The sequence below is a fragment of the Microcebus murinus genome, chromosome 4, assembly GCF_040939455.1.
Source record: "Microcebus murinus isolate Inina chromosome 4, M.murinus_Inina_mat1.0, whole genome shotgun sequence".
NCBI lineage: Eukaryota > Metazoa > Chordata > Mammalia > Primates > Cheirogaleidae > Microcebus > Microcebus murinus.
Window position 1 is genome coordinate 2,307,586 of NC_134107.1, and position 12,415 is coordinate 2,320,000.

Here is a 12,415-nt window from a genome sequence, read left to right on the forward strand (position 1 = left end):
ATATGTTAGTTGGCCAATTAATTTCTTTCTATTTATAGTAGAGACGGGGTCTCGCTCTTGCTCAGGCTGGTTTTGAACTCCTGACCTTGAGCGATCCTCCCGCCTCGGCCTCCCAGAGTGCCGGGATTACAGGCGTGAGCCACCGCGCCCGGCCTGACTGTGCCTGTTCTTATAGCTTCACATCACTGGAATCAGACAACACGTGGCGTTTCCCACTTAGCATAGCATTTTCAGGGTCATCCGTGTTACTGCCTGTAACAGGGTTCATTCCTTTTTATGGACAAATAATATTCCCTTGTATGGATGACAGTTTTCTTTTATTATTATTTTTTCTTTTTTCTTTTTTTTTTTTGAAACAGAGTCTCGCTTTATTGCCCAGGCTAGAGTGAGTGCCGTGGCGTCAGCCTCGCTCACAGCAACCTCGGACTCCTGGGCTCAAGCGATCCTCCTGCCTCAGCCTCCCAAGTAGCTGGGACTACAGGCATGCGCCACCACGCCCGGCTCATTTTTTCTATATATATCAGTTGGCCAATTAATTTATTTCTATTTTTAGTAGAGATGGGGTCTCGCTCTTGCTCAGGCTGGTTTTGAACTCCTGACCTCGAGCGATCCTCCCGCTTCGGCCTCCCAGAGTGCCGGGATGACAGGCGTGAGCCACTGCACCTGGCGACAGTTTTCTTTTAAATTAAAAAAAAAAAATGTTTTAAAGGAAACATCAATGGACTAATAACACAGGGGTGTGTAGATATGGGATGGTGGGCAAGGCTGAACGTGGGGAGGCCTTAACTCGGAAACCCCACTTGGATCTGCGCACAGCCTGCAGGGCGAGGCCAGGGGCGTGCCTTCGGAGCGTGCAAACCTCCTTCAACCCTGCGGTTGGGATGGGAGGGCCATTCATCCAGTTCTTCCCACTGCTACTGGTTTCTACAGAATCATCGATGAGAAAATGTTGGGCGTGACCAGGAATTGCCGAATATCTGTTTCTTAATCTCTTTCAACCCTCCTCGCACGGCGCTCTGTCTAAAGGAATAGACACGTTGCCTTAAAAAGTTAAACCTACCCAGGGCACTGCAGGCCGGTTGAGTGGCGCGGTGGCATTCATGACCCCGAGCACCAGGAGCAAAATCCAAATCCTTCTGGAGCCCAATGTTAAAACTTATGATTTGCCAATCGGAGCTTACATTGTATTCTAATCCCAACAAATTACGACTGACAGACTCATTTGCATGGATTAGGTATTCTAGGTCTGTTTATCCTACTTTACAATCAATGATGATTACACCCTGTTGTAATAACTGTTACTACCGGTTATTATTCTTGTTTTATTTATTTAGGGATAAAGATCTCGCTCTGTTACCCAGGCTAGAGTGCAGTGGAGTGATCACAGCTCACTGCAGCCTCCAACTCCTGGGCTCAAGCGATCCTCCTGCCTCAGCCTCCCGAATAGCTGGGACTACGGGTGTGTACCACCATGCTTGGCTAATTTTTACCTTTATTTTTTTGGAGATGGGGTTCTCGCTGTGTTGTCCTGGCTAGACTTCAACTCCTGGCCTCAAAAAATCCTCAAGCCTCAGCCTCCCAAAGTGCTGGGATTACAGGCATGAGCTAACACAGTGGGCCTTAAACACCTTTTTGAGATATAATTCATACACCATACAATTCACCCATTTAAAGTATGCAGTTCATTTTTTGGTATACTGTATAATTAATTTTTTACAATTGTGGTAAATTATATAACATAAAGTTTTCCATTTTAACCATTTTAAAAGTGTATAATTCACTAATTGGCCAACTGATATATATATATAAAAAAAAAATTAGCCGGGCATGGTGGCGCATGCCTGTAGTCCCAGCTACTCGGGAGGCTGAGGCAGGAGGATCCCTTGAGCCCAGGAGTTTGAGGTTGCTGTGAGCTAGGCTGACGCCACGGCACTCACTCTAGCCTGGACAACAAAGTGAGACTCTGTCTCAAAAAAAAAAAAAAAGTGTATAATTCAGTGGCTTGAGTTACATTCATGATTTTGTGTAGCCATCACCACCATCTATTTCCAAACCATTTTCATCACTCTGAACAAAAACTCTGTATTTATTAAGCAATCCCTCTCCATTTTCCCCCTAGCCTCGGCTCCTGATAATCTCTCATCTACTTTCTGTCTCTGTGAACTTTCCTATACCGGGCACCTCATAAAGTGGAATCATATAATATCTGTGCGTTGTGTCTAGTTTATTTCACTTCACACATTGTTTTCCAGGTTCATCCATGTTGTAGAAGCATTCAAAGTATTTAGTGCAGTGGTGCTATCGTAGCTCACTGCAGCCTCGAACTCCTGGGCTCAGGCGATCCTCCTGCCTCAGCCTCCCGAGTAGCTGGGACTACAGGTGCGCACCACCATGCCCAGCTAAGTTTTAAAAAAAATTTTTTTTCATTTTTGCAGAGATGGGGTCTCACTATGTTGCCTAGGCTGGTCTTGAACTCCTGGCCTCAAGTGGTCCTCCCCCACCGGTGGCCTTACCTAAGTGCAGAGATTACAGGCATGTGCCACCATGCCTGGACCTCAAGGTATTTTCACAGGGAGAATTTAACGTGGGAATTGAGTAAACACTTCGCGAAGATTTGGAATGGCAAGAGGGCAATACTAGTTAACTGGGACTAGGTCAACACTAGGGTTAGCACAGAGATGATTCCTGTGGGAATCAGCTGACCAGCAGGTTAGACCGGGGACACAAAAAGAGGAGGCCATGATACCCTAGACGCTCACAGGAGGAAGAAGATGACGCTGTGTCGGCTGTCCCCATATGTCCGAGACGGTGTTGCCGACCAGCTGGTGCTAGCGCATTTGAGAGGGCCCAGGGGTGCTGACTCCTCGTATGGGGCAAAAAAGAAAAAAAGTTGGAAACTGGGCCGGGCCCGGCGGCTCACGCCTGTCATCCCAGCACTCTGGGAGGTCGAGGCGGGAGGATTGTTTGAGCTCAAGAGTTCGAGACCAGCCTGAGAAAGAGTGAGACCCTGTCTCTACTATAAATAGAAAGAAATTATCTGGACAACTAAAAATATATAGAAAAAATTAGCCGGGTCTGGTGGCGCATGCCTGTAGTCCCAGCTACTGGTACTCGGGAGGCTGAGGCAGGAGGATCGCTTGAGCCCAGGAGTCTGAGGTTGCTGTGAGCGAGGCTGACGCCACGGCACTCACTCTAGGCTGGGCAACAAAGCGAGACTCTGTCTCAAAAAATAAATAAAATAAAATAATAAAAAAAGTTGGAAACTGAAACGATCTCATGCTATGGGCAACCACAAAGGAAGACTCTGGTCCTGCTCCTCTGTGTGCTGCCCCATCTCCTGCCTTGTTTTGTCAGAAGCTACCGGGGAGCCACTGGGTCTAAGGAGAACAGCCCTGAGGCCGCGGGTGTGGACATGCAGTGGGGTGATTGGCCTAATGAATCAGCTGGAGTAAGGGTGACCTCCTTTCTTATAATTGAGCATCTGTGAGAACAACTTCATGAAGAGCTGGAATATTTTATTCCCAAATAACCCGACCAGTCAGAACGTAGGTGAACCGGTCCATGTCCCAGTTCCCCGAGCTCAAACTCCCGACATCTCTCTCTTGTATCTCACGCCCAACTGGGGGCCTTTGGAAATTGCCTGTGCCTCCTTGTTCGTGAATGAAATTGGAGCACGATTAAGTGGAAACGACTCCTAGGTATAGGAAGTGGATTTTTCTTTTTTGAGACAGAGTCTCGCTCTGCTGCCCAGGCTAGAGTGAGTGCCGTGGCGTCAGCCTAGCTCACAGCAACCTCAGACTCCTGGGCTCAAGCGATCCTCCTGCCTCAGCCTCCTGAGTAGCTGGGACTACAGGCATGCGCCGCCATGCCCGGCTCATTTTTTCTCTATATATTAGTTGGCCAATTGATTTCTTTCTATTTATATTAGAGACGGGGTCTCGCTCTTGCTCAGGCTGGTCTCGAACTCCTGACCTCGAGCAATCCTCCCGCCTCGGCCTCCCAGAATGCTAGGATGACAGGGGTGAGCCACCACGCCCGGCCAGGAAGTGGATTTTGTAAGAGAAAAGAAAATTTCAAGACCCTCTCAATTTATTATATTACGCCGGGTGGGGAGCTAAGCCGCAGAGACCGCGCCGTACAGCACGTGTGCAGTTCTGGTTCCCAGATTGTAACCCTCTCGCTCGTTGCTCTCGTTCTATAAACGAGGGGGAGAGGCCGCGGACCAGAGGCCTCACTTACAGGGACGGCTTTTTCACAGATGAGCGGCCTCCTTCATCGTCCTGCACCTAACTCAGGCCAGAGAGCACTGAAGACTCAAGCATCTCCCACTTACCTCTTCAGTGTGAAATGTCAAACATGCCCCCCCACCCCAAAGAAAAAGACTGCCTCGACTAATCAGATTGTAGTGACGAGGCCTTAAGCCTTACCCGGGAAGTTGTCAAAATTCTGTCCCCCTTCCCTAAACTCTGTCTGTACAAAACATCTCAAAACTTCTACATTTTGGAACACCAACTTCCAACTTTTGGCCTCTGTGCTTCCAATATTTGGCTGCCTCATCCTTAAACTTTGCACTTGGATAAGCACTCTTTAAACTAGATGCTGACCCCCTTTTTGATTATTTTGGGTTGACAATTTGTTTCCATTTCATGCATTCTGTAAATTTCCTAGGTACATTCTATTTTTTTTTATTTTATTATTTTTTTGTTGTTTTATCTTTTTTTTTTTCCATTAAAAAAATTTTTTTTTCTTATTTTTTATTTCCTAAATCCCTATGGCTACACCTAGGTACATTCTAGGAACCTCAGAACATTGTCCATTATGATGCACGGTTTCAATTGATTAATTTGTTTTGTACAGATGGGGTCTCTCTGTGTTGCCCAGGCTGGTTTTGAACTCCTGGCCTCACTCAAGTGATCCTCCTGCCTCAGCCTCCCAAAGTGATGACGTGCACCTTTAACCTGGCTCCGCCACTTCAACCCTGTCTGGTGTGTCACTCAGCTCAGGTTAGGTCACGCCGCAGTGACCGATGACCCTCAAAGCTCACTCAAGACATTCGAACTTCAGTCTTGGAGGCATCAAATGGAAGAACCAGATTTTGAATCAATAATCACATGACCAAAAACATAATTTTATTTATTTTTATTATTTATTTATTTTTGAGACAGAGTCTCGCTCTGTTGCTCAGGCTAGAGCGAGTGCCGTGGCGTCAGCCTCATTCATAGCAACCTCCACCTCCTGGGCTCAAGCCATCCTCCTGCCCCAGCCTCCCTAATAGCTGGGACTACAGGTGTGCACCACCACGCCCGGCTGATTTTTTTTCTACTTTTAGTAGAGATGGAGTCTTGTTCTCGCTCAGGCTGGTCTCAAACTCCTGAACCTCAAGCGATCCTCCCTCCTTGGCCTCACAGAGTGCTGGGATGACAGGTGTGAGCCACCGCGCCCGGCCGGTACAATATTCTCAATAATAAGTATAGCTGTCATATTGTATTATATATTAGATCTCTAGACTTCTTCATCCTACATATCTGCTACTTTGTATCCTTTGACTTACACAAGGATACAACCTCCATTTCTCTTCCCACCATTCCTTTCCTATAACCACTGTTTCATTATCTACCTGTGTATTTGATTTTTTTTTTTTTTATTTTTTTTTTTAGATTCCACATGCAAGTGAGATCATGCTGTGTTTTCATTTGTGTGTCTGGCTTATGTCACTTACCATAATGTCCCCTATGTCCATCCACGTTGTGGCACATGGCATATTTTCCTTCTTTTAAAAAAAGATGAATAAAATTCCATGTAGACACACCACATTTTTCTTCTCCATTCATCTGTTGCCAGACACTTCGGTTCGTCCACATTTTGGGTACTGTGAATAACACTTCAGTAATCACGGGAGTTGCGGGCACCATTACAAGGTCCCGATTTCATTTCCTTTGGGTATGTGCTTACAGTAGGGATTGCTGGGTCATACGGTAGTTCTGTTTTTCTTTTTTTCTTTTTTTTTTTTTTTTGAGACAGAGTCTCGCTTTGTTGCCCAGGCTAGAGTGAGTGCCGTGGCGTCAGCCTCGCTCACAGCAACCTCAAACTCCTGGGCTCAAGCGATCCTCCTGCCTCAGCCTCCCGAATAGCTGGGACTACAGGCATGCGCCACCATGCCCGGCTGATTTTTTCTATATATATTAGTTGGCCAATTAATTTGTTTCTATTTATAGTAGAGACGGGGTCTCACTCTTGCTCAGGCTGGTTTTGAACTCCTGACCTTGAGCGACCCGCCCGCCTCGGCCTCCCAGAGTGCTAGGATTACAGGCGTGAGCCACTGCGCCCGGCCTCTGTTTTTCTAACTGACATATCATCGCTGTGCATTTCTTTGGGGTACATGTGGCATTCTGATACATGCCTAGGATTCGTAACGATCTAATCAGGGTAGTTGGGATATCCATTGCTTCAAACATTTATCTTTCCTTTGTGTTGGGATCATGACAAATCTTCTAGCTATTTTGAAATATACGATACGTAGTTAACTAGAATCTGCCTACTGTACGGTCCAATATTGCAACTTATTCGTTCTCTCTAGCTATGTTTTCACACCCATTAACCAACTTTTCTTCATCTATCCCTCCCTCCTTCCCTTCCCAGACTCAGATTCTTATTTTTTTATTTTATTTTTTTCTGAGATGGGGGTCTCGCTGTGCTGTCCGGGCTGGAGTGCAGTGGTGTGATCGAAGCTCGCTGTGGCCTCGAACTCCCCAGCTCAAGCGATCCTCCTGCTCAGCCTCCTGAGTATCCGGGACTACAGGTGCGTGCCTCCACGCTCAGCTAATTTTTAAATTTGTGTGTGTGTGTGTGTGTAGACGGGAGTCTCACTACGTTGCCAGGCTGGTCTTGAACTCCTGGCCTCAAGCGATGCCCCTGCCTCAGCTTCCCGAGTAGCTGGGGCTACAGGCTCCGGTGATCGTCGTTTCTAGCTCTGCGACGCCGGGGCCAGGGAGGGGTGGCCCACTTGCCACGTGCTTGTGACACTACAGCTAGCTGATCTCCAAGGTCCCTATGGCTGTGCAAAGCCGCCTCTCTGCAGCAGGGGGGCTCCCCGGGGAACATCACGGAGACGGAGGCTCCGTGGGAGACGCGGCCCTTCGGCAGGGACAGATTCCCAGCGCGTCTGTCCTCGCAAGAGCGGACACGGTCGCGGGGGACGCACCGGAGCTGGCCGGGCCGGGGGAGAAGAGAGCCGATCTGCGCGCCTCCCGCCACAGCCGCCCGGGCTGAGCCCGGAGTGAGGATTCCAACTCGCTCTTTCAAAGCTCAGCGATTGTTCGTGGCACGCCCGCTACGGCGACCGAAGCCCTGCTTGCTCCCTGCCTTGCGGAAACCGTCATTCCGGCCTCCTAGGCGACAGGGCAGCATCGACCGAAAACACTGCTTGCAGTGGCTTTCCTGGAAAAAGTAGGGGTGGGAGGTCGCGGGAAAAGAGAATGCGGGGAGAGGGAGGGTCCCCCAGCAAGGCTGAGAGGCAGGGCTGGGCGAGAGGGCATTAGCCTCGTTGGACGAGCAAATCCCCGGCGCGGGAGTGGGAGGCGAGTTTAGTAGTCCCGGCGAAAGTTTGGTTGGGGTGCGAGGTAGTGAGCAGGCACTGGCTATTTTTTCAGTGGAATTTCTTGAGCTTTATTTAGCATTTGCTTCTTGGGAGAAATAAGAACACGGGAGCAGAAAGTGGGATGAGTGAATGTAGCCTTAGGTTGCATTAATAGAGGTAGAGCGCTCAGCCCGAGGGAGGTGATGTTAATGTCACCGTCGTGGGTTGTGCTAAGTTTTGGCTGGTTTGCTCTGAGAAGGACAGGGACAGGTTAAAGGAGGACCTGCATGGGGGGGGTGTGATGTAAGGGGAACGGGCTGCCGTTTAGCGTTGGGGAGAGAAGATCTTAGAGGGTGGTGTGAGAGCTGCTCTGAATATCTGTGGGGCAGAGAGAGCCTGGAGGAGACAGCCTCCCTCTGCCCTTCCGACTCCTACTGCAGGTAGAGCTGTTTCCGGAGGGTGCTCAGGATTTCGGGGTTCACTTTCCTCTCCTTCCCTTCCTGAAGCACTTCTGCTTCTGCCATCCGCCGAGTCACCTGCAGCGACAGGTACGGTCAGCTTGGGGACTGGGCCCGTGGGTGGTCGGTATAATGGGCTTATGGGGAGAGGGTGAGAGACAGGGCAGGTGGGTGTCCATGTCCTAAGATGAGAAACCTTTGTGGTCCCCTCCCTTGCCCCAGCTTCTATGGATCATTGGCTGGGCATTATTTTTTCTCATTTACAATAAAAACACATAACCATTAGAAGAAAGGTTTTGCCCAAACATTGGTTAATTCCAAGGTTTTGTTTTTGTTTTGAGACAGAGTCTTGCTCTGTTGCCCGGGCTAGAGTGAGCGCCGTGGCATCAGCCTCGCTCACAGCAACCTCAGACTCCTGGGCTCAAGCGATCCTCCTGCCTCAGCCTCCCGAGTAGCTGGGACTACAGGCATGCGCCACCATGCCCGGCTAATTTTTTCTCTATATATATTAGTTGGCCAATCAATTTCTTTCTATTTTTAGTAGAGACGGGGTCTCGCTTTTGCTCAGGCTGGTTTCGAACTCCTGACCTGGAGCGATCCTCCCGCCTCGGCCTCCTAGAGTGCTGGGATGGCAGGTGTGAGCCACCGCGCCCGGCCTGAGGGGTTTGTTTATAGACAAACCAGCAGTACTTTGTCTAAACCAGCTGTCCCCAACCTTTTAGGCACCAGGGACCGCTTTTGTGGAAGACAATTTTTCCACGGACGCAGGGGTGGGGGAAAAAGTAGGAGTGGGAGGTCGAGGAAAAGAGAATGAGGGGAGAGGGAGGGTCCCCCAGCAAGGCTCAGAGGCAGGGGGCTGGGGAGGAGGTAGAACTCGGGCGGGGACGAGCCGCCTGGTTTTCCTAACAGGCCTGTAGGACCAGTATGGAGCCACCGCCCAGGGCTTGGGGACTGCAGTTCTAAACTACGTCCCAGGCCGGGCGCGGAGGCTCATCCCAGCACTCTGGGAGGCCAAGGCGGGAGGACTGCTCGAGGTCAGGAGTTCGAAACCAGCCTGAGCAAGAGCAAGACCCCGTCTCTACTATAAATAGAAAGAAATTAATTGGCCAACTGATATATATAGAAAAAAAATGAGCCGGGCATGGTGGCGCATGCCTGTAGTCCCAGCTACTCGGGAGGCTGAGGCAGGAGGATCGCTTGAGCCCAGGAGTCTGAGGTTGCTGTGAGCGAGGCTGACGCCACGGCACTCACTCTAGCCTGGGCAACACAGCGAGACTCTGTCTCAAAAATAAAATAAAATAAAATAAAAATAAACTACGTCCCATCCCGTGGGCTTTGTGACTTCCTGCATTAGACAGAGCTGCTGTGGGCGGACGGGCACCTAGCGTCCGCGTGGGAACCGGGTTGGATTTGGCAGGGGTGGGCTGGGGTGGGGGATGGGGTGGGGGGGATGGGGGTGGGGGTGGGGGATGGGGGTGGGGGTGCGGGAGGCTCCGCCCACTCTGCGGGCTCCAGGAGCCCCGCCCCCGCTCACCTCCGTCAGCAGCTCCAGGATGGGCCCCTTCCTCTCCGTGAACACGTCCACCAGGGTCTGGATGAAGCAGGAGCCGTCCTCATCGTGTCTGTAGGAAGTGAACCCTGGGGGTCCACAGACGGGGGTTCAGGGGGCTCCCCCAGGGAGGGCAGGTGGAGGGACCCTGGGAGTGGGCGGGTCTTGGAGGGGGCTCGGGGCCAGCAGTGGCGGGCGGGAGAGAGGAGCAGAGGCCGCGCGGGCCGGCCGGGAGCTCGTACCCTCCACGGTGGAGTAGACGTGGAGGGCGTCTGTGTAGGTGGGGATGGTGTGAGGTTTGTCGCCCGCGATCATCACAATCTCATCTCCACCCACGGTTTCTCCCGGGTCCCTCCGTTCTGAAACACCAACAAGAGGAAAAGGCAAAGCCAGAAAGAAAGGTGAGTAAAAAGAGAAGGGGCCGGGCGCAGAGGCTCACGCCTGTCATCCCAACACTCTGGGAGGCCGAGGCGGGAGGATCGCTCCAGGTCAGGGGTTCGAGACCAGCCTGAGCAAGAAGAGTGAGACCCCGTCTCTACTATAAATAGAAAACTTAGCCGGGCGTGGTGGCGCATGCCTGTAGTCCCAGCTACTCAGGAGACAGGAGGATCGCTTGAGCCCAGGAGTTAGAGGCTGTAGAGAGCTATGATGAAGCCACTGCACTCCAGCCTGGGTGACAGAGTGAGACCCTGTCTCAGAAAAGAAAAGAAGAGGAGAGGAGAGGAGGGGAGGGGAGAAGAGGGGAGGGGAGGGGAGAGGAGGGGAGGGGAGAGAAGAGGAGGGGAGGGGAAGGGAGGGGGCGGGAGGGGAAGGAAGGGGAGAGGAGAGGAGGGGAGGGGAGGGGAGGAGGAGAGAAGAGGAGGGGAGAGGAGAGGAGGGGAGGGGAGGGGAGAGGAGAGAAGAGGAGGGGAAAGGAGGGGAGGGGAGGGGAGGGGAGGGGAGGGGAGAGGAGAGAAGAGGAGGGGAGAGGAGAGGAGGGGAGGGGAGAGGAGAGAAGAGGAGGGAGAGGAGAGGAGAGGAGGGGAGGGGAGAGGAGAGAAGAGGAGGGGAGAGAGGAGGAGGGGAGGGGAGAGGAGAGAAGAGGAGGGGAGAGGAGAGGAGGGGAGGGGAGGGGAGAGGAGAGAAGAGGAGGGGAGAGGAGGGGAGGGGAGAGGAGAGAAGAGGAGGGGAGAGGAGAGGAGGGGAGGGGAGGGGAGAGGAGGGGAGGGGAGGGGAGGGGAGAGGAGAGGAGGGGAGAGGAGAGAAGAGGAGGGGAGAGGAGAGGAGGGGAGGGGAGGTGAGAGGAGGGGAGGGGAGGGGAGAGGAGAGAAGGGGAGGGGAGGTGAGAGGAGGGGAGGGGAGGGGAGAGGAGAGAAGAGGAGGGGAGAGGAGGGGAGGGGAGAGGAGAGAAGAGGAGGGGAGAGGAGGGGAGGGGAGAGGAGAGAAGAGGAGGGGAGAGGAGAGGAGGGGAGGGGAGGGGAGAGGAGGGAGAGGAGAGAAGGGGAGGGGAGGGGAGGGGAGGGGAGGGGAGGGGAGGGGAGAGGAGAGGAGAGGAGGGGAGAGGAGGGGAGGGGAGAGGAGAGAAGAGGAGGGGAGAGGAGAGGAGAGGAGGGGAGGGGAGGGGAGAGGAGGGGAGGGGAGGGGAGGGGAGGGGAGAGGAGGGGAGGGGAGGGAGGGGAATGGAGAGGGTGGTCTGGGGCGCGGCCGGCCGGCCGGGCGGTGGGTCTGTCCCGCGTGGCCTAGGCGGCCGCGGCGCCCGGGGTGCGCACCTCCTCGGCAGGCCTGGATGATGTAGACCTTGGGCTTGGCGCGCAGGGCGCGGCAGTTCCTGTTGTTCAGGGCCTGGAAGAGCCCGTCCAGCTCCACCATGCGCCCGTCCTGCCCCTTGAGGAAGCCTTCGTACCCGTGCGCCATGAGCACCACGAAGGCGCAGCTCACGGGGCCGTCCCGGCCGTCCATGGCCTGCCGGAACTGTCCAGCTCCTCCTGGAATTGCTGGCGCGAGGGGGACGGAGGCCGGAGGTCAGGCGGCGCCCCGAGCCCGCCGCCCGCCCCACGCCGCGCCCGCCCGAGGGGCCGCCGCCTGCCTGCGCCGTGGGGTCCCTCTTCATGGTGCTCTCGAACCGCAGCTGCCGGAACATGCGCTCCAGGGCGCGCAGGTCGGCCTCCGAGCCTTCCCGGGCTTTGGTGACGCACAGCGTCAGGGCCAGGCGGGCCCCCGACATGTCGTACGCCTCCTGGACCCGGGGGTGACAAAACACGCGGAGGTTTGAGGAGAAGCAGCGGCAGCCACAGGGGGCCCTGGGTTGGCACTGCCGGGCAAGATACAGGGTGCCCAGCTACGCCCAGAGACGGCCGGGCGCGCCGGCTCGCGCCGTCACCCAGAGCTTAGGGAGGCCGGGGCGGGAGGATCGCTTGAGGCCAGGAGTTTGAGACCAGCCTGGGCAACGTAGAGAGACCCCGTCTCTACAATAAATAAATAAATACACAATGTAGCCGGGAGTGGCGGCGTGTGCTTGCAGTCCCAGCTACTCTGGAGGCTGAGACACAGGAATCACTTGAGTCCACGAGTTCAAGGCTATGGTGGTGCCACTGCACTCCAGCCTGGGTGACAGAGTGAGACCCTGTCTCTTGGAAAAAAAAAAAAATTCAAATGAAAACCACATACCTTTTTAGTATAAGTATGTCCCAAATATGGTGCGGGCTATACTTACGCTACAAAGCTATTTGTTGTCGGTGTGAAATTCACACCTAATCGGGCATCCTTTATTTTTACTCACCAAATCTAGCAACCCGGCCTGGGGGCCGGCTCTGTTCCAGCCCAGCGTGAACATGGGCAAGTTACTGCTCCTAT

The 12,415-nt window shown here is 53.3% G+C and overlaps 1 protein-coding gene across 1 annotated transcript in view; it reads right to left on the reverse strand.

The window, feature by feature from the left end:
* Positions 1 to 7,937: 7,937 nt before the first annotated feature.
* The window catches only part of CASP14 (caspase 14), a 5,467-nt gene continuing 989 nt past the window's right edge, over positions 7,938 to 12,415 (reverse strand). The window contains 6 exon segments of the mRNA XM_076001233.1: positions 7,938 to 8,112; positions 9,569 to 9,672; positions 9,826 to 9,942; positions 11,332 to 11,535; positions 11,538 to 11,556; positions 11,649 to 11,798. Of these exon segments, the coding sequence (XP_075857348.1) occupies positions 8,008 to 8,112; positions 9,569 to 9,672; positions 9,826 to 9,942; positions 11,332 to 11,535; positions 11,538 to 11,556; positions 11,649 to 11,798 (699 nt within the window). The 3' untranslated portion in view covers positions 7,938 to 8,007.